General features: G+C 42.5%; 1 protein-coding gene across 1 annotated transcript in view; it reads right to left on the bottom strand.

Moving 5' to 3' along the window:
- ABI3BP (ABI family member 3 binding protein) overlaps positions 1-27,648 on the bottom strand; it is a 249,584-nt gene that overhangs the window by 195,553 nt on the left and 26,383 nt on the right. The window contains exon 2 of the mRNA XM_054974771.1: positions 2,814-2,993. Within this exon, the coding sequence (XP_054830746.1) occupies positions 2,814-2,993 (180 nt within the window). The remainder of the gene's footprint in view (positions 1-2,813; positions 2,994-27,648) is intronic.

Here is a 27,648-nt window from a genome sequence, read left to right as displayed (position 1 = left end):
ACTACTCAGTAGGAGTGTATCTATATAAACAGACAGTACCCAGTATTATAGTCTACAGTCTCTGTCCTTTTATCAAAGCATCATTCTGAGCCATTTCTTACAGCACAGCCCCATTGTTTTTAATTTGTTTTGTAATTCTAGTCCTATCACATTGCTTATTAGATCTCTCATGCTATTGCATTACATTCCTTTGAACCGTGTAATCTGCCTTGAGTCTCAGTGAGAAAGGCAGATTAAAAATAAAGTAAATAAATACATAAATACAGCAACTATATTGGGGTAGCAGGAAAAGGCACAAAGAGGTATTGTTGAAATTAATATTAGTGATTATGAATGCTATGGTGTGGTTCGTGTTTACGAAAGATGTTGACAAACTTGAATGTGTCCAAAGGTGGGCAACAGAGATGGTGTCAGAGTGTCAGTTTGCTAGTCAGTTCTCAAGCCAAAGCTACGCCATGTTCTCATGTTATAATCTGTAGTTGTTTAGTTCTCTCCTTCCAGGCCCAGGTGCTGTCCAGGCCGCATATATCCATGGGAGCGAAGAATTCTTATCAACCCGTTCCGGCCAACCTTGACGTCCTTGCCTTCCCAGGCCTTCTAGACAGGACTAAGGGGGGAGGCTGGGAATGGGTGTTTGAAGTGTTGTTACTTTCATTTTGTATGTCATTCTCAACAAAGCTTTCGTTCAGCCAAGGCTTTCCTTATCCTTGGAATATGGACACTTGTATCCTGAGCATTGTCTTTCAACAAACCTTTTGGAATCAAGAAACTTTGTGCTTCTTGCAGAAGGGGGAGACGAACTCTAGATAACTGGGATTCCATAGTCTGACAGATGGTGAGGGTCTGGAGACCAAGTCCTATGAGGAAAGGTTGAAGGAGCTCAATATGTTTAACCTGGAGAGGAGGTGACTGAGAGGCAATATGATAGTCATCTTTTTTTGAAGGGCTGTCACATAGAGGATGGAGCAGAGTTATTTTCTGTTGCCCTAGAGGGTCACTAGGTGTTGCCCTAGAGGGTTGAAATTGAACAAAAAGAGTTTTTGGCTAAACATTAGGAAGAACTTCCTGTTAGTTACTGCCGATTCTATAACTTAGTATGCAGCTTGAAAGAGGGAGGGCAGGAAGGGATGATCCAGTCCTCAGCTTCTGTGGCCCTTCCTTATATACTCATGGTACTGCCAATCACCACATTGGGATCAGGAAGGAATTTTCCTCCAGGCCAGATTGACCAGGGATCCTGGAGGTTTTCTGCCTTTCTCTGGGCACTGAGCGGAGGTCACTGGAAGTATCGGGGGGGATGGGGTAGCTGGGAATTTCCTACATCACGCAGGGGTTTGGACTTGATAACACTTGGGGTCTCTTCCAAGTCTGTGCTTCTACATTTCTCCTTTCTAGACGCAAGCCAGAAGTCAATTATTCATCAAGCGCTTTGGCGTTTGTGAACAGTTGGAGCCTGTTCAGCAGGTTACTTTTCATGTATTGAAGCACTATAGTAAAATCAGCAGTGTTTCATTCATGCACATTTTCACATTGCCTGACAGGAATCCTATTTTTATAGTTCAACAACATATTTTAAAAGAAATCTTACTATTTTGTGTTTGTCTAAGCCTATGTTATTGATTTTATATCACACATGGGCATTTCCACAGTGCCTTATGGGAGTTGTAGTCTCTCCCACATCATTTAATTATCTGACCCAATCCCCCATGACCATAGGGGAGAATCAATTTCACCTACTGTGCAGATGCAAAAGTGACTGCAAGACAGAAGAAAGAGAAATGCCACCACCACATCTACTATGTAGCCACTAGCAGGGCCAGCGTATACATGGAGGTGGGTCTGGCAGCTGCCTCGAGTGCTGAGGTGCTGTAGGGGGTGCCAGGGTGGGGGCGCATGCCGTGGAGCTGGGAAGCCGCCCGCACACCACCCTGACCTTCCTGGCCCGCAGCTGCTGTGCCCGGCCGGGAGCGCATGCTGGCAGCGGCAGTGTGGGGCAGTCTGAGCGGGCAGCCTCCTAGCTCTCTGACTCAGTTGCCCCATGCTGCTGCCACCTGCACACAGCTACAGGCCAGGCACAGCAGGTGGCCAGGGTGGTGCGAGGCAACTGAGCGGGAGGGCTGGGAGGCCACCCGTGCGCCATCCCAGCTGCCTGCCACGCCAATGGGACCAGCTCGCAGCGGCATGATGATGTCATATGCAGTGATGTCATCATGCAGTCCGGGTGTGCGTGCACACATGCGTGGGGTTGGCAACAGCCCTGAAGCTACTCCTGGCCTCAGGCACCAGAAACTCTGGCACTGGCCCTGGCCACGAGGATGTTTAGCCCATGCTTGAATCAGAGTGCCACTGCAAGGAGACCTGGGGTTCAACTCTTGAGTGATTGCAGTGCACAAAAACAGTATGTTCACCTGCTGAAGATATTTACTGCAATGTACGCAGCACCTCTACCAGTGAGAACCCAATAAAAATTTAAAGAATCTAAGTATTAACCAAGGCTCATAGTTTTAGCTACAAATCAACATATAACGGGTTAACACTTAAGCTTAAGGAGCCATTTGAATTACTGTTCAACATTTTGAAATTGTGTAAAGTTACAAGTTTTATATATGTCAGAAATCATTCTAGAGACTGGAAAAGTATGAGTCCAAGAGCAGAATAATAATATATCTTTTAAAGCATACAGAAGTATATGCAGCAGATGATGTTTCCTGTTTCCTTTACTTTTAAACCTTCACATACCCAACACCACAAATAAATATGTTATCAAATCTTACAACCGTCTATATAAAATACAGTTTTGCAGATCGCCTTACCAACTTCAGTTATGTAAGGTTTTCCATCTGATGGCAGAGGAATATACTGGTTAGAGAAGAAGCTGCTGCCATACCCCAAGATGAAGCCCTCCAGTTTGATGCTCGGACTTGGCCGAATGTATCTCATGCACACTGCATCACCAGTAGCGTTGATCTGAACTTTCAGGATTTGTCTCTTAACTGAGGAAAATACAGAAAAAGATGTGAGAGGTTACTATTTCAGCATAAAATTACGGTATAAAAAACACACGTTTAGAATAATTATTATAGGGCAGATCAACAGGTTAGTGACAGCCAGTGGGATTTCAAAAGATGCTTCAAAGTAATTATATTGCTATATACATGTACAATGTAGGAACTAGAGTCCAAAACCAAACCCAGATTGGTTACTCCACCTTGGGACACCCACAGATTGGACTCTGAAATGGTGCTGTCTCTGTGTGTGTGTTGCATGAGAAGGGGATATATGGGAATTTGTCCCACATGAAGAGTTACGTGTCCACTTTTCTTGCTCAGCTGGGAGTCAGAAGTCCTGAAACTTGTAAGACTTGTTTAGCTAGCAAACTTTTTCCTATTTCCCTTTTTATTTTCTTAGACTGCATACTTTACTGCATCCCTGCATTTTGCCTTAGAGCTTGTGCCTAGGAGATGATAAAGTTATTTTATGGGAGATTCTTGCTACAACATGCCCTGGTTATTCACTACACTACACTACTGAGTAAAAATCTTTTTTTTTTAAATCAATTTTTATTGAATGGGTTAACATACATTCCCATAATACATAATACAACTACATTTACCCTTTAAATCGATATATATATGCCCCCATCCCTTCCCCCTCCCCCTTTTCCCTCCCAACTCCCAACAGCACTATAACCCCTTTACTTATTATTATTATCTCTTTTCAAATATTTGTCCCTATTCTAAAAGGTAAAGCTTTTACTTATTCTCTATACATTTTAATAATTGTCCAGAGACCACAGCTGTCCTTTCACATCTCACTTACTTTCAAGATATTCCTTAAATTTCCCCCAGTCATTTAAAAATTCACTTGGATTTTGTTCTTTCAGTTTTCTTGTCGTTTTGTCCATCTCTGCCATGTACAACAGTTTTTGGATCCAATCTTCAACTTCTGGTATTTCTTCTTGCTTCCAGTACTGTGCATATAGTAATCTTGCTGCCACCGTCATATAAAATAACAATGTCCTGTCCTTCACATTAACTTTTTGCATATTCAGTCCTAACAACAACATTTCAGGGCTCTTCAACAGATTACATTTCATAATTAATAACATTTCCGTAACTACTGAGTAAAAATCTTTGCACTGCTGTTTCCTCTGGGGCAGTTATGGAAGGCAGGGGGCATGCTGGCTCAAAAGGGGAGTGGCAAACAGCAAATACACTGGAGGTGGTGGTGATGCCACCTGAGGTATAGAGAGGGGGCACAATCCCCATGTACATGACAATACCTACTTAACCTTTGTGTATATTGGGCTATCCTTCATGGCATATAGAGGCACTCAGAGAAGGATCCCATTCTGCACAAAAAGCACAGTGCATAAATAAGAATATTACTGCCCTTTCAAATAGGTGTTATATATTCTTTTTATAGAAAAGTTTTGTTCCTTTAAAAAAAATCCTATCTTATTTTGAACAGCTTTATTAGTCTTACTAGCTATGATTCTCAAGATTCTGAAAAGATCTGTAAGCCACAGAATTCCAACTTGGAGTACTCATAAACTGCCAGTTATTCTGTAGGCACCTTGCTATGTATCATTACTACAAAATTTATTGAGCAAATGTGTTCACCACATTTTGTAACAACTGTATGCTGAAAATAACAATAAATAAAAACAGAAAATTGCAATAAAACCATAAATTGACTAATGGACCTGAGCCTCAACTAGCAGAAGTGGCCTGTATACTCAATACTGCAACAGAGGCTTTGTAGCATCAACTTTTGCCTGAGAAATTTGGTCGCTGTTATGCTATTAGATTTATTTATCATTCTAATGCATTACCTGATGCAAAGCCAATATCATAATTCCCAGTAACATTATCCAATCTTGGCTAGTTCTTGCATAAACATAATTAAACTATATTGTCACATACACCATTCAAGTAATTGGAGCCTGCCTGTTCTTACCAAATGACAGGTAGTAATTTCTCTTTCAGACAATGCTGTTGTCAAGGAACAAGTGCAATTCAATCAGTCTGTACGTGTTACTGTGTTTCTTGGCCCAAAGCACAATTACTTAGGCTCTGAATTTGAGCCAATGGGTACTCATTAATCCTGCATTTAGCTTTGTAATGCATAGTATGAGCATTATAAATGTATGGTTTTATTTACATGCTAATGTGCATGCATTATATGCTGAACAACATTCTAGCAAAAAATCATACTAGTTAAATAATCTCTGTGGTCACAAGGTCTTATAAGTCACCATGTTAAAATTTAGGGGAGATTTTCAAAAAAGATCATTCAGCACTGTCTGTTGTTGTTGAGGAAGGAGCTGAAATGAGAGAGAATAGGAATATGGGCTACTCTTTAAACATCCCTGCATTTAACCTACTGGTTCATGTAAACATTGGTGGTGGAAAGTTCTGTCAAGTCATAACTGAATTAGGGTGACCCCTGCTGGGTTTTTCAAGGCAAGAGACTAACATGGTTTGCCACCGCCTGGCTCGGCATAGTGACCCTGATCTTCCTTGGTGGTCTCCATCCAATTGCTAACTAGGGCTGACCCTACTTAGTTTCCAAGATCTGATGAGATCAGGGTTGCCTGTGCTACCCAGGTCAGATCACACAAACAATACTCAAGTAAAATTTTTCACTTCTTCTGAGGATGCTTCCTTTCACTACAAAGGCAGGACCTACTTCAGAGGCCATATCAGACACAGGTGGGTTTAGCAATGGGCCATGGGCCTGCCTTGCCCCCAGTGGAGGGGTGAAAAAGAAGAGGAGGAGCCATGAGTGGCCATGCTTGGTACCTCAGAGCTCAGGCAAGCAATCAGCATTTGGCCAGTTTTGCAGTTGCTCTGGGTGCCTGCCTCCATCCCTTCTGGGGCTGAGGCAACAGCTAGCTTGGCATACCCACTTGCCTGGCATGTGGCTCTGGCCACACCTTTTGAGCCTGGGATTGTTCAAGGGGTCCCATGATTTCGGGTTCCATACTGAACTACTCTCAGAGGCCCAGAATCACTAAGATGGCCCTTGACATCATAAACTTTTAACTCAGCATTCTTGCTGATGTTTCTATGAAGGGAGTTGGGGGGGGGCACTAAAATGACATCATTCTCACTTTCAGTCTAAAGTGATAAGAGTCCAAAATTCTTCAGAAAATAGACTCTGTGAGTGACACCATTAAAATATCATGACAGTTCATTCTAACCAATAGTTCGGCATCCTGTTCCCAGTAGTAGCCAGACTGATGCCTCTTGAAGGTATGATGCCTTTTGACGATATGTAACAGGACATAAAGATGATCTGTCTGTCTGTCTGTCTGTCTGTCTGTCTCTGTCTCTCTCATTGCTTTCTCTCAATATCTGATCAGGAGAACACTGTAAGTAATGTAGGGCAAAAAGGAGAAATCTGCTTCTAAGGTTGGAAGTAAAGCGAGAGAGAGAGAGAGAGAGAGAGAGAGAGAGAGAGAGATTTGGTATTTGGCTGTGAATCTTTTACAAATTTCTCTGAGAATAAAATGTTTGCAATCTACTTTGACCTGGATGCCAGTTTGTCAATGCATCAGACAGTAGAGGTGATGTTGACAGCATCTTGGAGAATGTAAGGGATGCCACCTGAGGTTTAGATTCATGCTCCTAATTGCTAGAGAAAAGTTGTACCAAGGTAGTCAGGTCACCAGTACTTAACATTGTGAATTTCTTATTGGCTGAGAGGGTCTTTCATAAAATCTTGAAAGAGGTTATGATTTGATTATTATTTTTTAAAAAACATCTTCATTAGCAAATTATAGACCAGTTCTCAATTTACCCTGTTTAGGGAAGATTATTGAACAAGTTGTGGCAGAGTAGCTTGAGGACATCTGGATAATACATTTGTCCTTGACCCTTTTCAATCTGAATTTAGGCCTGCCTTGGTACACAGGGATGCCAGTTCCTTGGTGGGGGCAGGTGATCCTCTGCTCCCAGCCTCTGCCCCCTACCACTACTCACCTGGCTGACAGGGGGAAAGGCCCAGGGAACAGGCCAGGAAGGCAAAAAACCTCCTAGGACAGAGTGCAGAAGTGACATTGTCATGCCCTGTTGAGAGCACGTGTGTGCTTTGTGCGCAAAAAAGAAGATCCTCAAGGTATGTGCCAGGTCCCCCTCCCTCCCACCCAGAGTGTAAGGGACCTGACATTCCTAGTATCCAGAGATGGGTTGGGATTATCTCCAATTACAACTGGGCAACTGTTCTTGTTGCTATTGGGGTTGTTAGAGTTTTTGATGATTCCAAGAACTGCCTGCAGTCTCTACCCTGGTGTTACACACCTGCAACTCTCCTGTTTTTTATTTTTAATTGGTGCTGACAGGCAATGGGAGCTTGGGGTGGTGGTGGTGAGGGATTCCACACTCCTACTAGAGGCTTGACAGCCCTAGTTGCTACTACTGGAACTTTTCACACTGAATGAGGACACAGATGTGGGACTGGTAAGTTAGTGAAGAGGTTTGACTCTTTTTTATTGCATCAACCTCCAAAGGTGGTGGTAGGTGAGTATGGAGTCAAAACCAACTTCATAAAAGCCTTTACTCGTTCTATTTGCTGATCTATTCATGCTGATCTATGCTACAGAGATCTGCAATAGAATTCGAAGCATGTTGTTGACTCAGAAGTAAGCCCAATTGAACATAATCGGGAGTAGTCAATAATAAGTGTGCTTAGGATTGTGGCCTTTGTGTACTACATCTGAAAGTGATTATATTGTGGGACTCACACACACTCCTTGATTACAGTTGAACTATATTTTTAAATATTCTTGCTTTAAAGCTGAAAAAGTATATGTAATGGATCCTCCTTTTTTTACATTCTCCCCCAATAAAAGCATGCATCAGATCATAGCTCAATTCAGTGACCCTTATCTTCAACTATGCCATAAATATAACATCACACTTTCCAGCTAAGTTCCTTCACTCTTCCTCTCCTTTTCTCCCTCAGAGATCTCAGAGCCAGGGGGAAAAATCAGCTCTTCATATCAGCAACAACAAAAATCCCACGCCACGCTCTACTGCTTGCCAAATTAGGCAACAGAAAGCACAACAAGGGCCCAGGCCCTGCCATGCCAGAGCAAAACCACACCCACTGATTCAGCTTTCAGTTACTAGCCACTGCTACAATTGGACCTGGGCTTTGGGTTCCATCAGCCCATTTTGCTCTGACCTGTCAATAATTCCATAAGATTCCATTGACTAGTCCTTCCAGTCTTGCCTTATTTTATTATGCCTCACCCTTTCTTTCTATACTTTTCTGTGGGCTACCCATGTGCACCAGAAAAGTAAGTCCATTGTTCTACTTTGGTGTCAATCAGCAAGGAGCTGAGCCTGATGGGGCATTGCTCCCCTTTCCCTAAATGGATGAGCCATCCTTATGCTACTGTAAGCTCAAATCCAGATGATTGTAATGACCCCTTTGCGGGCATGCCCTGAAGACAACTCAGAAAGTTTAGTTAGTACATAACACATGCCAGTCCACCACCAGAGGTGGGGGATCCCTCACTCCCACCCTTCAACCCTGCCCCTGCTTACATGTCTAGTGGAGGGGATGCGCCTACTGGGGTGCGCCTCCAGGCAGCATGGTGCAGTCCCAGGTGGTGTGGTGCACAGGAGCTCACCACAGTGGCTGGATTCAGGCTGGATTCAGCCCAAATTGGGCCCAATTCGGCCCAAATCTGCCTGCTGTGCGGTGCAAGTGCACTCCCGTGGTCTGCAGTGGTGGATTCAGCCTGAATCTGGGTTGAATGGGGTCTGAATTAGGCTGCTGCAGAGCTTGGAAATGCTGCCGTGCTCTGCAGTGGCCAGATCTGGGCTGATTCAGCCCAAATCAGCCCAGATTTGGGCCGACATGAGAGTGCTGCCGCACTACACTACAGCCTGATTTGGCCTTATTCAGGTTTGAATCAGGCTAACTAGGGCCCGAATCAGGCCGATTCTGGCGTGATTCAGACCCCTGGGGAGCACCAGAGCACCCTCAGGGCAGCTTATGACCCAGGCAATAATGTCACTTCCTGGAAGTGACATCATCATGCAAGCTGGAAGCATGTGCACGTTGTGCATATGCGCAAAAAGGAAAAGCCCCAAAGCTGGAGCTTCGCCCCTGATTTCACACCGGGGTGTGTGTGTTGGGGGACCTGGCAACACTACAACACAGCTGCCTCATTCAATTCAGCCATATTACTGATATCTTGAAACATCTATTTTGGCTGCCAGTCTGTTCCCAAGTTCAATTCAAAGTGTGTTATGTGGGCAAGCCTCAGCTGGGCTCCCCGCCTGCTGGTGAGTCCTCCTCAGAGGATGAGGGGTTGGAAGAGCCAGTTTAGCCAGCAGAAGATCTGCCCGCGGTCCCTGAAGAGTCATCCAGTGACCAACAATCAGGTCCCTCCTCAGAAGCTAGCAAGGGTGAGGGGTTGCATAAAGAAGAGGAGGAACCGGCCCCTCGGCGATCCAAGCCCCTCGACCCGGCAGCAAGGTGGAAGGCTCAAGCGAGGGAAGCCATTCGGGAAAGGAGAAGGAGTGCATGCCTGCAGGCTCAGTGACAGACAGAGCTGGATGCCGAGGGCGAGGTGGCACAATCAAATGAAGGAGAAACACCTGGCCCTTGTTCTCTTATGCTGTCCTGAGCATATAAGAACTCTGGGCGGAGCTCCGTGTGGGAGCAATGTCACTCACTGCTCCTTGCATCCAGCAGCTTGGCTCCTGGAAGCTTTGCCCCTTGCTCGGATAGATCTCCTGCTTCCTGACCTCGGCTTCATCTTCAACCACTCCTTGTTCCTCTCTGTGTTTGACTGACGACTTGGCTTTTGACTCTGGCTTGGCTTCTGGTTTCCCATTTGCTCTCTCCATTGACGGACTGATTTTCTGGCTCTCGACCCCGGCATGTCTTAGACTTTCTCTCTTTCTCCCTCTCCCGTGGTCCAGCACCAGAGCAGGTGCCCCTGCTCTGCACCTGACAAGGTGCTAGTGTTAAGCTTTATAGCTCTTAATGCTTTGGGACACACATTACTTGCTGGACCACCTCTCTTGATATGAATTCTTAAGAGTGCAGTACTCATCACAACTGGGGCTGCTTACTGAGACAGGATTAGATGTTTTCGGCCTGTACTTGGGCTTTTCAATGGCAACCCCAAATCTTTTGGAATGGGCTGCCTAAAGAAGTGAAGGAAAAATCCTCTCTGGCCATCTTCAATGGAAAAAATGTATGACTGAATTTTAAAAAGGACCTTCAGAAACTGATGTGCTGTTGTGCTGATTTTTAAAATCAATTATTGCTTTTTTAATGTTTCAACATTTATGGTTTTATCTGTATATATGGAAACCACTTTGTCAGGAAAGCAGTAAATGAATTATTTAAATAAATAAAATGGAGCACAGGATAACAACGTGCTCTAAGCCACTTTGGGTTCCCACTGGGGAAAAAAGTAATTATTTCATATTCTAATCACAAAGATTAAGTTCTTGAACAGCATTTAAATAAATTGTAACAAAATGAAAATCAGAATAATCAGATTATTGCAAAATGAACTGACTGTTTTAAAAAGATGCTAACGTTATAATAATTCTTGCAGTTGGAGATAGCTACTGCTTGGTGTAGCAATGGTTTTTATTGGCGCTTGCTTATTTTTCATGAAAGAGTGTGCCCCTCCCCCATCTCTCAAATACACACAGAGTACTTGGGAAGTTTTCTAAGGATACTGTATAAGGCATTTGCTTTTAATCCTGGCATACCACCAAATACTGGGTCTTTAATTATTTCAGACAGCGTGCTTTCCTTAGACCTGTATTTCACATTGCCGTAATGTTGAAGTTGTAAAGAACTGCTTGATCCAGAGAATTACAGTAAAAAATGTTTTTTTTAAAAAAGCCCCAGTGGAGAAACCTGACTCATGCATGTTGCTGCTTAACTGGATTTAATTTATTTGTTGTACATTGTATTTAAGCAGCCTTCTCCTAAAAAGATAATTTTAGATTTTTAATGCAAGCGTTTAAAATGCCAAGGTGTAAATTCCCAGTAAACTAAAATGTAAAATGTACAATGATTCTGCTTTTTCAGAATTGTTCTGAATTGTGCTCCCCCCAAGTAAATTCTTATTGGCCTTTCTCCCTGGTTGTGTGTGTTTTTATGTCTCTCTCTCTCTCTCTGTATAATATATATATTATGATTGCCAGGTGTATATATATTAGGGTTGCCAGTTCCCTTCACCCTCTGGGCGGGAGGCAGGAGACCTGGAACTCACCTTTGTTGATGGGCTGTGTGATGTTGTCACTTCCAGGAAGTGATGTCATTGCACAGTGCCTCATGCCACCCCTGGGGGCACTTCCACACTTCTCAGTGGGCCAATTTCAGCCCATTTGAGGCCTAATTTGGCCCTCTACAAAGTGTAGGAGCTCTCCAGGGCAGCATTCCCTTAATGTTCACTACCTTGGGGGCACTATTTAGGTAGAAATGTGACATATAAATGTTTTATCTATCTATCTATCTATCTATCTATCTATCTATCTATCTATCTATCTATCTATCTAAACAAACAAACAAACAAACAAACAAACAAACAAACAAACAAACAAACAAACAAACAAACAAACAAACAAACAAACAAACAAACAAACAAACAATGGTAGTGTTATAAACCAACTAGGTTCAATATGTAATGTTGTCAGATCAGAACCCATAGATCCTGCCTGTTACTTTGGTCTGTGTTAATTGTGTGAGAGTATGCCACAACTAGGGTTATTAGCCTTCAGTTGGTGTCTGGAGATCTCCTGGAAATTATAACTTGATCTCCAGACTGCATAGATCAGTTCCCTAGGAGAACTAGGGAAGAATGATGGCCTTGGAGAGTGAACTTGGTGGCATTATACCTTGCTCAGGTCCCTCCCTCCCTAACCTCCACCCTTCCTAGGTTCCACCCCAAATCGCCAGAAATACGCTAACCCAGGGTTGGCAGCCTTAGCTACAACTGCATTTTTGGCTGGTTCCACCATCAGTCCATGTTGTATCCTGCTTGCCATCTAAAGAAAGCAAGGTTCTAGATTTTCTCTATAACAGAGGAAGAAAGTGGAAGAGATATGGGTAAAAGGAAGGGCAGAAGGCCCTCCACTACTTTAAATGTTTAAAGGCATAGGTAGAATCTTTGGTTGCAATCTATCACACACCACAGCCTCTTTCTCCATATCTCATAGCAAAATTAGACTTGATGGTGGCAGACATGTGACTCCACCTCCCTCACTGCCACCACTCCTTTTATTGTTAAGGCAAGGTCCCCAAGTTTGTATGTGAACAGGAAAGACATGTCAATTATAGTTCTGTCACATAATGTCTGAAGTCTGAGCAAGGGTGATCTTTTAACCATATCACCAGTGTGCCGGGTTCAGACAACAAGTTTGCCCATACAGATGTTTTCCGCATTGGCTGGCTTTCAGCTATATAACTCATTTGTCTTCCATTGTATACCATGGTGAGTTGCCTAGGCCTCAACTAATACTGTGTGTTGGTTAAATGGGCATAATGTTGGCAGAGAGACTATGAAGCAGTCAGAACACTGAACAGATTAAGAGTAACAAAACCAAAAAAAATGGATAGGAAAGAGAAGAAAACAAAGCTGACTTGCTAGCTGAGATAGTTCTAAAGAGTTCTGAGAAAAGGAGACGATTACCCTCAGAGTAGCAAACAGACAAGGAAAACCCCTTGGTCCTTGGTGCTGCCTCTTTCAGGTTCTTCTCTTCTTTGTACACAAGAAATTGCTATATTCCAACACATTCTACAGCCTTTTTAAAAACACAACCTGGTCACTCAAAAAATGAATAACACCTCTATGAATTCCTTATCTTTTCATTTTTATCTTTTTAAAACTACTAGCTGGCAATTCTAAATTGCAGGTGCAAAATTCATTGTTATAGATCACTTAATAGTGTATATTTGACAAGGAATATTTGACAAGGAATTCATATTAATAATACTTTGTTAAACATGCACTTCCATGGAAGGTTTCCCTGGGGAACAAGATTTGACTTAAATGGGGTGCTGGTGAAGAATCTACCAATGCAAGATTTCATGTGTCTTGTATATGCAATGATGCCAAATGGCAACATTAACATGCCTGCACAATGACAATTCTAGTTACATGACAATGTTTTGTCAACATTGTACATGGAATAACCTGGGGATCAGTTCTTTAAAAAATGCTGGGTTCATGCATAGGTTACTTCTTGCCCATCAGGCTATAGAGTATTCATATTTATATTTGCTGAGCCTGCCTTGATTGCCTCTGCACCTGAATATGAAAGTAGCTGATTATTCACAAGAGAAAAGCTATTGTTGCCAAGACACATTGCTATGGAAATATGGAAACTATGTGTGTGTGTGTATACACCATTCACATCTTTATTGAGGTCAATGGCAAACTTCCCACTGATTTAAGCATATCTGGCCTTTATTCACTGAGAAACAAGTATTAGGAATATTGCCTTCCCTACTTCCAAAAATCAGCTGTGACTATGTAGTTACAGAACAGACAGAACATCAAAAGTCACATCTGCATTGTTAGTGACACACCAGTCCATCTGTATGATTCCCACGAGAGCATGGTTAGAAGCAGCCTGTGTAACGTGATAGTGGTAAAGATTTTGGGTCTTTCTGCTCTTTGTATTTCTCTTTGTATTTCTCCTCTTCTGACCTCTCTGGAAGACCCAACTGCCCAGCGGAGGGTAAACAACTTGAATGCCTGATGCTGAGCCAGTTGATGATACAATGCATTTAACTGACGAAGCATTGGTCAACCATTTGGGATTCTATTTATTGGGAACCTGTATACACCTTGGACCCACTGAGATATCGGAATGAATATGCATGCTCAGAGAATAATTCCACAATCAACATCGATGATAATACTGGGCTGAGTGTACCAATCCAAATGAAAATGGGTAAAGAAAAGCACTGAAATATCAGAATCAGACTTGAGAAGGACATACATAATATCATTCTGTGATCAAAAACAGATAGATTCGGGTATACCTAAGCTCATGGATCGCAATCCAAAATAAATGGGGGGAGGGGGATGAAGTAAGGAAGGGAAAGAGGCTGGTCCTCACTGACAGCCAGAAGAGGAAAGACTAAGGAATCCCACCAGGAATAATTGGTTGATGGTTGTTGGCAGATGGAAGAAACCCCACTGGAAATTAAAACTGGAATGTGTGGTATGTGAGGATGGGCTACAAGGCCGAGGGATCTAATGCCAGCTCTGAAAAGTTAAATATACATTTTGGCTACTTGGATGGTAATACTTTACTTTGCATACAAGTCCCTTTGGAATTATTTTGGTCTTGTATTTAAATAGATGTTCACAACTGCTGCAGACTTAATTGCTATAATTAGAAGATCAGAGCTGCTGGCTGAACATAGATGACAAATAGTTATTGGATTATGGATACCAAGAGGCTGATTTATGCCCTTTCATTTTATATGTAACTTAAAAACAGATTTTTTTTCAAATCTGGATTTAATTGCTACAATAAATTATTTATCCTGAAGCCTAATTACAGCTTGCTTCAACAATAAACCATTTGATTTTAGTTAGGGCAGTTTTAAAATATTAGCATGCTATAAGAATGCATACTGATCATGCTATGCACAACACTTTTCTGAATCTGAACTTTTCTTTTTTATCCTGATCATATTATTCCTGTAGAGCAACTGGAGCAACGTACCCTCCCACAGCTGCTCGGGAACTAACTCTGATCGATTGTTGGTAGTTTGATAATTTGACAATGTAACCAAAGGAAGGAGTTTAGATAAAACAGTTTTCTTTTTTCCTAATTGCATTAGGCAGTTTATTTATGAAGATTGGACCTAAACGATGCCCATTACTATATATGAGAAATGCTCTAAATCCATGTGGTCAGAAACCCTTCTGATCTGACAGTTAATAACAACAACAACATTCAATTTATATACCGCCCTTCAGGACAACTTAACACCCACACAGAGTGGTTTAAAAACTATGTTATTATTATCCCCACAACAAAACACCCTGTGAGGTGGGTGGGGCTGACAGAGCTCCTAGAAGCTGTGACTGACCCAAGGTCACCCACCTGGCTTCAAGTGGAGGAGTGGAGAATCAAACCCAGTTCTCCAGATTAGAGTCCCACACTCTTAACCACTATTCTGTTGCCTTCTGTTGTGCTCTTAATATTAGACTTAAGAATGATGAGGCAGCATTGTTTCCAACAGAGGCATAGTTTTAATTAGTCCCAATTCCTTCTTTTTAGCTGCAGTTCCAATAATTTTCTTCCTTCCTCTGTCCATGCCCAAACCAAATCCTGGAGTGGACTCAGAGCTGAACTACTTGAGACGAATTACATGTGGAGAACACATGATTGAAATTCCATGTGTTTCCCATGTTACTTTCCTGTTCACTCGCATACTTCAGCCACATGGCAGTCAAATCCCATGTAGGGACTGGCACGGGTTTCTTCCCTGTTCCTCTGAGACAAGGGATGATATCCCATAATGCATCTTCTCTTTGCACATGCTCAAATCTTCTTCGGCATCACAGAGCATTCAGACATTGTTTCCAATAGTAAATATGATTAGGGGCTTTCTGGGGGTCTGGGGGGCATTTTTGGACTGAATTTTACCAAATTTGCAAGAGAACTACTTCTAACTGTCCTAATGACCCCCAAGTTTCATGAAGATTGAACTTCAGGAGGCCATTTTATGCCTCCCCCAAATAAAGTGCCCGCAGCCACCTCTAATCTCCATTATTTCCTATGGGGAAAACTAGGGGAGTTATCTAAGGGACTGGGTGGCATTTTGCAAGCAAAATTCACCAAATTTGCAGGAGAACCTACTCCTGTCCTCTAAAGGCCTCTCTCCCAAGTTTCAGGGAGATTGGATCATGAGGGCCATTTTATAGCTCTGCAAAGAAGGTGCACTCAGCCACCCCATTTGTTTTTATTGTAGGAAAAAACTGACTGCCACTGCACATCATGGCTGCCATGGCCACAGACACTCTAAATTATAATCTATACACCGGACAGCCCAACTGAACCAAAATGAATCCCCCTCCCAAAACCCAGTATCCCCTGAGCAGGCTGACCAACCACTCTCCATTAATTTTGATTATGGGGGGAAATTATTTCCACTGCAGAAACACATGGATCATTGTCCCCCCCCAGGGTCCAATCTCTCCGATCCATTGGGGGGGGTCTTTAGAGGACAGTTAGGAGTAGCTCCCCTGCAAATTTGGTGGATTTTACTTAAAAATTGCCACCTCCAACCCCCTAGTCAGCTTCCCTAGTTTCCCCCATAGGGAATAATGGAGATTGGAGGTGGCTAGGGGCACCTTCTTTGGGGGGGGGCATATTAAGGCCGCCCTGGGTTCAATCTTTATGGAACTTGGCGGTTCATTAGAGGACAGTTAGAAGTAGTTCTCTAGCAAATTTGGTAAAATTTGGTCCAAAAATGCCCCCCAGGCCCCCCCAAATCCCTGAATTGCATCTCCCATTGGAAACAATGGCCAAATGTGGAAGGAGAAGATGCATCATGGGATACCATCCCTCGTCTCCCCCATGCCGACCAAAATCAGCACTCTGCACTGGCAACTCTCTGATTATGCCCATGGGCACTCGCAAATACAGCTACACAAAGTTACAGGACATGTGGATGGACTGAAGCTACAGGCCACGTGCTCTGCTTCAGGAAAAGTCGACACGGGGAGGTTGGACATGTACTTCTAATCGCTCGTAGAAACTCATGTAAGTCATCTTGTGTAGCTTATCTCTAAGGCAGTTTCAAATGCAGCCTTGGATTAAAGGAACACAGTTATAACAACAACAACAACAACAACAACAACAACAACAACAACATTCAATTTATATACTGCCCTTCAGGACAACTTAACACCCACTCAGAGCAGTTTACACAGTATGTTATTATTATCCTCACAACAATCACCCTATGAGGTGGGTGAGGCTGAGAGAGCTCCGGAGAGCTGTGACTGATCTAGGTTCACCCAGCTGGCTTCAAGCAGAGAAGTGGGGAATCAAAGTTGTCAAAACACTGTGCCTTGCTATCTAGTTTAGGATTCCTGAAAAGTGGAAAGACTGGAATGGTAAGGGGAAAATTAGCACATGCCAGGGACTGATGTGTGACACACTCAAATACCACAAGAATGGAGAAAAAGCTAATATGTATCAATCCTTTCCTGCCTTGCCCCATTGTACAGCTTTAATGGGAACACTTCATCTATCTGAAATGTAGGATGAAGGACACCATGGATGATGGATGCAATCCCTGAGAATTTCATCCTAATTGGAGTGGGAAGGTTACATTCAGAAATGTGTCTGCTTTCGAAATTAATATAAGTAACTATAGGATTTATTTGAATATGTCTAGCTTTAGTTCAGTCCAGTAAAATCATATATAATCTGATTTTTTTGCATACCCAATGGTGACCAATCAGGAACTGTGAAAGGGTGAGTAGCCACACTCATATTTCTCCTTTTCATTTTCGTCTCGATTTGAGAATCTTGAATGGCAGAATGTAAGCTTGCTAGAGCAGCATGTTTTCTACTTGGCAAGCAATACTGGTCACACTGTTAGGATTTAGTTAAGCATTGTTTAAATCATACAAAGCTTATCTAGGTTTTCTAATAAGAAAAGTGTTTTATATTCTTTTGTGCCATAGAACAGTCAAGTCCCTTGAGTCTTTCCTTGCCAAGTATTCCATCAAGCTGTTCTTTTATATTTTTCATTTTTAAAGCATGGTGAAATATGGAGAAAATTTTATTCTAGTCTTGCCGCAGTACATTGTCAAGTTTCTCTACAACCAGGGCATTTGAGGGGTTTTTGTAAATGAGAGATACTGCAATGAGCTGTTTAAAACAGCAAGATATCTGGTCTTAAAAATTCAGTAACGCAGGGTGCCAACAGCATAAGAAATGAAAAACTAGGGAAATGATAAGCAACAAAACTTGAAATCCAAGAATGAGAGACTGTTGCAATTTCAGTTTTCCAAAGAAAAGCATGGTCAGAATCCAACACAAATAATGCATGCTGGATGCTCAGGAGACAACAGGAGTTACAGATGTTGTACCAGCTGCCAATTTGCCTCTGGACACAATTCCAAGTGTTGGTTCTTAGCTTTAAAGCATTAATAGTGAAATCCTAAGCAGAGTTACTGCAGTCTAAGCCCATCGATTTCAATGGGCTTAGACTGGAGTAACTCTGTTTAGGATTTCACTGTCAATGGCTAAAGGATTGCCTATGCTCATATAATCCTGTCCATCAATTAAGATCTGTTTCTCAGACAGTGCTGTCTCCCCTCCCCCCCCCCATTTAGAGAAGTGAAATGAGTAGCTACTAGAGAGATTTTTTCAGTGGTAGTGCCCATTTTGTGGAATGCCCCCAACCCCTGAAGTTCACCTAGAATTACAGACAAATGTTATTGTCTTTGCAGCATGAGAAAATGTCAATTCATTTACCTTGGCCTTTGATTTTTTTCAGACCTCATCCTCTCAAATTTTACAGATTTTTATTGACGTTCCTGCCCTGTTGGATCACTGGACTGATTTAATTGTTATGTCTTTATGCTGGTTCTTATGTTTGCTACTGCTAGACTTGCCAGGCCTGGAAGACTAGCTGAGGTAGAGAAGCTGTCAGTGATGGCATGGTGTCACTTCCAGGAAAATCTCTCTAAGAATTGCCAGAAATTTTTCCTAGAAAGGACTGAAGTCATTTCTGGGTCTTCCTCAAAAATGATGTCAGTACTCTAGGAATCACTGAAAACTCTATTGTTTTACCATAGAACAGTAGTCCCTAATCTTTGGAGACTGTGGACATTTTTGGAATTCTGACAGAGGGGGTGCAACCAAAAATGGCTGCCATGTGAGGTGGAGACAACCACAAAATGATTGCCACAGGAGCCAGAGCCAACCACAAAATGTCAGGTTGAACATACCGTTTCCTGCATTCACATAGCTTACCTTCATTTATACAGTGAAACTGCTGTGGTGGCTGCTGTTTTTGAAGCAATGTTTTTAAAAATCTGCATAACTAATCAGACCTCCAATGGCCAATCAGAAGACCTGCTGGGCAAAACCCATGTCTACTTCCAAGAAACACTTGGTGGGCAGGGCACAGAAAAAGTGTCAGTGGGTGTCATGGGTCTGAGAGGCACCACTTTAGTTACTCCTGCCATAGAATTTCCAGTGATTGCTAAAGAAGTGATTTCATTCCATTATCAATGGCAATTTATTTCTATTATTTCTTTCTCCTGAAAACCCCTGGAGTGCCCGTTGGCAAGGACCACTGTGGGCAGCAGGAGATCTACCATCTCAGTGGGTACATAGCAGCACTATTATTGGGATATTTATGCTGGTTTTACTGCTTGTACAAGTTTTTATTACTTTCACTTTTATGGTGATTTTACTATGACTTATTGATATTCTGATGATGTTGTAGCCTTATCATTCCATTCAGCAAAGTATAGAGCTTTTCTCTTAAACAAAAGTTTCTTCTGCCAGAAGATGCACCTCTTGCCCCAAAGGAAGGCTTCTTCCACCACCTCCACACTTAGTGAAGCAGAGTAGTGGTAATATATAAGCCATTCATGGTCATTTATTATTATTTTTTAAATCTTAAACTAGTTTGAACAGGGTATTTTTAACCTGGGGAGGCATTTAAGAAATAAGGCAAACAAGCGATGTGGATCCACGAGACTCACAGTGAAGGAAATCCCATCCCCACCACACATTCTAGCCTTCACTTTCTCTCCTCAGACCTCTCTCCATTTTTTTCTCCCCTCTACCTCCTGCTCACCACTTTCTCTCCCTCCTCACTGGCCATTGCTGTTTTCCCATAAATCTGCAAGCAAGTTCAGGTTGCATGGGCCCAGCCTCTGATGCCCTGGTTGCTAAGCAACCCCACAATGCCAAATAATCTTGTGAGATTGCTGCAATATCTCACTTGGTATGCTCCATTTTTGAAGGGCTTAACCTTTCCTTGCTAATTCTTCTTTAAAAAATATTTTGGGACTTTCCCCCTGAAAAACTGGGAATTTCTCAAGGTGTGTCGAAAAATCCCCTTTATATGTATATGACCCCATTGTCCAGATTTTTAAAATGGCATCTAGGGGGCATTGTTCATAGTTAGATATAAAGATAAAACACAGATGGGTGTGGTGATCTTAGTTTTTCTGGCACCTAATTGGTTCAACATGATGTGCTCAGGAAGAAGAGTAGCAAGTAATCAGTATCACTTCTGTTTCCATGGATAGCCCTCATCTTCCCCTGAAAACCAGGGTTTTCTTTTAGTATTGAACTTGGAAAGATGACAAAAGAATCAGCCAATTTGTGTCTGTAGTAGGAGAATTATTTTGGTTTCTATTCTACTATAAACTGCTACTATTAATCTTTCTAGCTTCTAGTGTCTTCATTTTATAATTAAGCATCAGTTTTTGGTGCACATACAGAATTCAAAAATTATAAGTACAGTTTGATAATCTGTATATAATGTTGCTTTTCCCTGTTAAGTAAAACTCAGAGGCATGTAAAGTTTTCTACAAGCATTGGATGAAGAACAACAGCCACAGATACATTTTCTTTGAGGAGTTGGAACATATTGTATTAATTAGCACTGAGTGCTAGAAAATTTTAGTTCTTAGCACAAGGGACTACAGACAAGCACAGTGTAGAATTAGGTCCCATTACGCCTATACAGAAACTTTTAAAATTAATCCTCTTAAAAACCTGTATGGAAATTCCTTTAGAATAAAACTGATTTTTCACCTCTTCTTTATTATTTCAGATTAGTTTCAAGAATCGATAGCGGTGGATTTAAATAGGTTAAATTCTTGTTCCTATATCTTCTGGTATATGTTCCAATAAATTTGTTGATTTCATTAGAGGGGTCCTGTTTTTATACATAATAGAATGCCACCATGACTCTAGTAATCATTTGATTACCAAAAGTACACTAGCAATGCAATCCTAAGAACATTTTCTTGTGAGTAACCTTCATTAAATAGAACTAAGTATCATTCTGAGTAGGCCTGATTAAGGTTGCTCTTCTCACTCTCTAAAGTACACTTTATTTTTAAAATAGATGCAGAGAAGTTAGCCGTGTTAGTCTGTGGTAGCAAAATCAAAAAGAGTCCAGTAGCACCTTTAAGACTAACCAATTTTATTTTAGCATAAGCTTTCGAGAATCAAGTTCTCGAAAGCTTATGCTAAAATAAAATTGGTTAGTCTTAAAGGTGCTACTGGACTCTTTTTGATTTTATTTTTAAAAGTCCCTGAAATAATCATTGCTTCCTTTTACTTCCGGATTCCTTTTGTTGGGTTACTATGCCTAAGAACTGCCACAACATACACTTCCCACACCTCTGAATTGCATTTGTGGGAAGTAGATTTAATGAACAGCTAAATCATAACATGTTGCTAAAGTAGCTTTCCCCCTCCCCCTAAAAATCCTCATGAGAATGCTTATATAAACAACTTTAGGACTAATTCCAGCCAAGTGTTTTTCAGTTCTATTGTCATGGGAAATGGTAGTGTGAGCTGAGTGACACTAAATACTTTCTATGTATATGCATATTTGGACATAGTTTTGTTTGATCTATTGCCCAAAGATTTGAATGAGTGCCTGCCATATGCCACATACTCAGGATTATGTGGCATATGGCAGGCTTGATACCAGTTTAGGAAAGTGATACACCCCAAATTCAGAATTAGTGAGTTCAGAGACGAAAATTCGCCAGTTCTTATTTCTGGGCTAACTATGAGCCAAATCAAATGTCTCAAACCTACAGGCTCAGCTTGTAACTAGTTCATCTCAAATCCTTCCTCTTCTGCAGTTGCTGTCTTCACTTCCACATTGTAGCTAGTAATGCAACCTAATGCAACCTCCATTAGGTTCCGTAAAGCATTGTAAACTCTAAGACACCTGTGAAATGTAGAACAGAAGGATTTGCGTGTACTTTCCTACAGCTCTTGGCTCCAGCAACCTGTAACTACAGCCCCAGGAATCTCAGAGCCAAACTACAAGTGACGCCTGACACAGATTGGACACTTGTCAGCTTCCCTCAAGATTTGATGGGAAATGCAGGCAGCTTGGCAGAATGTTGGACAAGTGCCAGTTGAAAAGTCTATTGGACAGCAGTCAGAGAGCCAAGCTGCAAGACCAAGACACCTACATTTCCCATCAAACTTGAGCAAAGCTGACAAGTGTACAACTAGTGTCAGGCATCACTTGTAGTTTGGCTCTCATAATCTCTCTACATGTGACCTCTTACACATGGACGTTCAAATGAAGAGAGATGCAATGTTAGCTGGGAAGCTGAGTTTTTAAAGACACATTGGAAGGTGTTGTCAATTTCCCCTCTTTTCAGAGCTGCCACAAAGTTTGGCCCTCAGAGGGTTTGTTTATTTTCTCTTCACCTCTCCTTTGCCTCCCCTTCTGTAGAGAGGTGAAACTGACAGAGACTTCTGATCTTCATCAGTTTTCGGCATCAACATGCTTTGCTTTATTCAAACACCTTTCTGATAACCAACTCAAAACCAACCCAACCCGCCCCCCCAAACCAAAAAAGGTTACATACCCATAAATATTATAACTGGATTTAAAGTAGTTAAATAATGTAGTGAAGCATGGGTATTAAGCTAGTTAAAACATAGAATTATCATATGATCCTAGCTGACCAATATATTTAGGTAACTGTCTGTCACACCTCTTTTTAAGGGTGTGTCATTGCTTTGGAAATCAAGTCTATTCACCCTTTTTCATTTTAAAAACTCTTCATCAGTTCTCATAATGTTACTTTGCATTTGCAGTCTGCATTTTACAAATTGAAAAGTAGGTGTACGGCTGAAGAACTCTGACACCTGAACAACAACCACTTTAATTATTTTACTGTTGCGCAGCTACTCCTTGATCTAGTTTTCCTCTCAATTTTTCTTAATAATATTGGCTAGCATGACACAGCAAGCAAAAAATCCAAACTGAAAATAAAGATGACCATCTGGCAAAAAGCTGACATTGAGGATTTAATGGAACAGTGGATAGCTGGGAGTTCTTACCACTGGAAAGCTTTTTTGGAAAGCTTTATGATGATTACTTATTTCTAAATACTATATTTCTTGTTAATTTTTCTTTTCTGGTTTTATGGCATATCAGTCTCATAGTGCAATTCTATACTGAGTTACTTCAGTTTTAGCTCATTGATTTCAATGGGTTTAGACTGCAGTAACTCTGCACAAGATTGCACTGTCGTCTTCATTTTACAGAGTTCCTCCTTTCTCAAGAACACATTCATTCATTTCCTTGCAGGCATAAATGGTACTTAATTCCATATGCACATTTCTCATAAAACTCCCCCGTCCTTTTTACAAAGATCCAGGTTGAAGAGACAGCATAAATCCAGCAGTTGGAACCATGTACAGTAGCTGCAGTTTCAAAGTGGTTATAGCTATTGAAATTTATTGCCTGTTACACTGTACAGGAATTCTCTTTTGTTCTGACTACAAGCACAGGTTGCACGTTCACTGGAACAAGGACAAATTTCTTCAACAATCTGAACTGTATTATTTCTTTTAATCAACAAGCAGAAAATTATTTGTATCACAGACACCATTATGGAAATGGACCTATGTTTTTATTTTCTCAGTATTCAGATCATAAACACAACCAATTAAATTGGCCTGTAAATATAGAAACAAAAATAATGAATAAGGAAAGCCAGAATGATAAGGAAATGAAGCTTATGGGGGGTCTATAAAAACTAACTGCGACCTAAAATCATTATATCTAAACATGGCCCCATCTGTGGATACTTAAATCAAGAAATTGAGACCATGAAAAGGCAAGCTAGATATTTCTATAAATTTGAGAAAAGCCTCTGGTTTGCAGAAAAATCTGAAATCAGGGTGGGGTGGGGACACCCTGGAGGCTTAAAACCCAAAATGAAGCAAGCAGTGGCTATAGCTTTAAGAAATGGATACCCTCTGAGTGGCCATTGTGAGGTTGCTAGGTAATCACAATAATATTGCCAGCCTTCAGCGTTCTGTCAGTAAAAATAGAGGGGAATGGGCAGGACCCTTTCCAAGTATGTTTTGGCATTGCAGGCCATCCCCACCTCTGGAAGAAAAACTCACTGGGGCCAGGCCAGGCAACAACTACCACATGGCACCCTATCACACAAATTCCACAACTCATTTAGATCCAGCAGCAGCCTCTTGGCTACACAGTACTATTCAACCACAGCTACCACACAAAAGCCAGTTTGTTATACTGGTAAGAATGTCAGACTAGGCTCTAGGAGACCAAGGTTCACATCCCTACTTTGCCATGATTGGGTGACTTAGAGTGAGACATGCACTCTTAGAGCCAAGCTACAAGTGATGCCTGACAGGGGTTGGACACATGATAGTTTCTTTCAATGGTTGATGGGAAGTGTAGGCATCACTTGTAGCTGCCCTGGCTGGCAGCACGAACTCACCCGGCATCTGCCTCCACCCCCTCTCCTGGAGCCCTGCGGTGTTGGGCTGCGACCCTGGCAGCTCAAGCTCACCCCTCACTGCCCTCTGCAGCCACAGTCACGTCTGGTCCCTGTCCCACCACCGCACTTCGGAGGCGGCTGCCAAGGGAGCGCATGCCTCTCCCATCCTCTCTCAGAGCCATGCACTGTCGTGCGCAGCCCAGCAGCAGCATGCACTTGCCCCTCACCGCCTGCTGAAGCCACGGCCCCATCCTGCTGCCACACCTCGGAGATGGACACCAAGGGAGCGTAGGAAGATGTGGCTACGGCAGCACTCCTGGCTCCTCTCAGCCCAGCAGAGAGAGGGTGGGAGGGAGACAGACGCCAGGCGAGCTTGATGCCAGCTTCCCACACTCCAGGAAAGGATGGGGGGAGGCAGACGTGGGGTGAGCTTACTGCTGGCTTCCTGCACTCCAGGAGAGGATGGGGGGAGGCAGACACCGGGTGAGCTTGCTGCCAGCTAGGCACAGAAGCCAGGAGCGCTGCCAGAGCTGCGGCTTCCTGCACTCCCTCAGCAGCCACTTCCAAAATGTGGTGGTGGGACAGGGACCAGAAGGCGGCACGGCTGCAGGATGGTGGTGGTGAGGGGCGAGGTTGTCATGCCAGCCAGGCGGCAGCCCGACACCATATGGCTCGAGTTGAGGGGTGGAGGCAGACACTGGCGAGTTTGTGCTGCTGCTGGGGCAGCTACTAGTGACACCTACACTTCCCATCAACCATTGAGGGAAACTGACATGTGTCCAACTCCTGTCAGGCATCACTTGTAGCTTGGCTCTCAGCGTAATTTATCTCACAAAGTTATTGTGAGGATAGAATGGAGGAGGGGAGAACAATATAAGCTGCTTTGAATGCCCATTGAGGAGAAAGGAATGAATGAAATAAATAATAAATAAGGCTGAAGACTAGGAGGACAGGGAAGGTTGGTGGGATGGAGTGAAAGAAGCAGGGACAGATGAAAATATGGAGGCTGCCAGGAGGAGGGAAAAAAGAAATAGCATGTAGATAAAGCCCCCTGGCAACAAGTCCTTGCAGATTCCCAGCTTGTCATCAATATATCTAATTCTAGATGTGACCAAATCTGTGGATATTGGAACCATGAACAGACAGGACAGATATTCCAACAAACCTGAGAAAAGTCCCAGGTTTGCAGAAAAATCTGAAATCTAAACAAAAATACTCTGTGGGGTTACCCCTCCCCCCCAATAATAGAACCAATGCCTGCAGGTAATAATAGAACCAATGCCTGTAGCTATTGTTAGGTAACAACAACAGTAGTGCCTGTTGAAGCCTTGATTCCTGTCAGTAAAAGGTAAATGGAGAGGCAAGGCCCTTTCCAGGGCTGTTGTGGCCTTTCAAAGAAGACTCATCGAGGCCAGGCCCAGTAGCAACCACTAGCCGACCTGATACCATGAAACTTTCATGACTCACCCAGGCCCAAATGCTTGCTACTGTTCAACAGCAGCCACCCCTGAAAGCAGTGTAGTGGTTAGAGTTTCAGAGTAGGGTCTGAGAAACCCAAGTTCACATCCCTAATATGTCATGTTACTCAATGAATGACCTTCAGCCAGTCACACAGTTCTCAGACTAACCTATCTGTCAAGGTCGTTGTGAGGATAAAATTGATGAGATGAAAATGATATAAGCAGCTTTGAGTTCCCATTGTGGGAAAAGAGGCTATAAGTGAAGTAGATAAATAAAGCTGAAGATGAGGGACATATAAATGTAAGAAGGTATCCGCTTGTGGCAGGGGATCATATGAGGCCAGCGGGAGCTTCTGCTACTGTTCAACTGACTGGCGGGAGAAAAATCGGTGGGAGGAATGGGGGGAGGCATGCTGACAGCACTTCCTGTGCACCCATAAGTGACATCAGCATGTTGCTGGAGATGCTCTAGCACTGGGCAAAGTTTTGTTGCCTTGTGCTGGCAACTCTCAGGAGGAGTGTGTGGGTGTGAAGGAGAGAAGGAAACAGGGGGAGTGAGGCTACTGGAACTGCCAGAAGGAGGTAAAGTGGAAATAGTGTGGGAAGGTGGATAGAGGGGTGAGGTGTCCTCCACAAGTCCTTGCAGGTTACCCATAGTGCAACTGAGCCCAACCTGGTGGCAGGCACCACTCAGCTGGGTAGAGGCTTCCCTGGGGGAAGGAAGAAAGCTGAAGACTGAGGCCAGAAAAGTTCACTGATGGGTGGGTGGGAAGGAAAGAAGGAGCAGGAAAGAGGGAGAGGCGATGAGCATTGCCAGGGAAGGGAAAGAGACAATAGTGGGGCAAGGGAAGATGAGATGTCCCCACAAGTCTTTGTTGGTCCCCCACCTGTGTAAATATAATTTGCAAACCCTATATGGTAATTACTAGATATTCTGACAATGTTGTTTCTAGTGTCTTTTTATATTAACTGACAACATTCACATTTTGCCAAATGTAAATCAAAAGTAGGGAGTGGGTTTAAGACTGTAGTAGTGGGGATACTGAAGACTGCCCTCCCTTCCTTCCCTTTCTATTGAAAGATAGGTCTGCCATCAACTGGATCAACAGACATAGAATCCATGGATTTTGCTGTTGCTCCATGAAGCCATCTATACCTGGATGATCAAGGTGCAGAAGCAGTGGCGGAATCTTCTGCCCATGGATTACATGGAAGTTCTAGTATGAACCTCCTAGGCAGAGAAGCTGTGGCAATAAACCACTTCATATTGCATTTCAGCTGATAAAGTAATTTCATCTCTGAACCATCTGTGAAAAAGGTTATTTCCTAAGGAATGTCACGTGCTGGCTAAAATCTAGCAAAATGATGTTTTTTGGCAAAATATAATTTGCTTTTGCTTTATCGATCATTGATGGTACTGAAATGTTAATAAAAGAAAAACCATTGTGCTTCATATGAAGGCAGTGAGCTAGCCTCTTTTTCTTTCCTTCCAACTTATAATACATTAACAGAACAATTACACATGTATGGACATAAATTTTCTTAAGCACATGCTAATATTTTTTTCCTTTAAAAATCCATATTTCCAGAATAATTACTATGAAAAGTTTCACTTAAGCTCTCTCTCTCTCTCTGTGTATGAGATTGAATATATGTTCACATCATTTACAT

The sequence above is a fragment of the Eublepharis macularius genome, chromosome 3, assembly GCF_028583425.1.
Source record: "Eublepharis macularius isolate TG4126 chromosome 3, MPM_Emac_v1.0, whole genome shotgun sequence".
Taxonomy (NCBI): domain Eukaryota; kingdom Metazoa; phylum Chordata; class Lepidosauria; order Squamata; family Eublepharidae; genus Eublepharis; species Eublepharis macularius.
The sequence above is the reverse complement of the archived record's forward strand: the minus strand, read 5'-3'. Positions and strand labels throughout refer to the sequence as shown.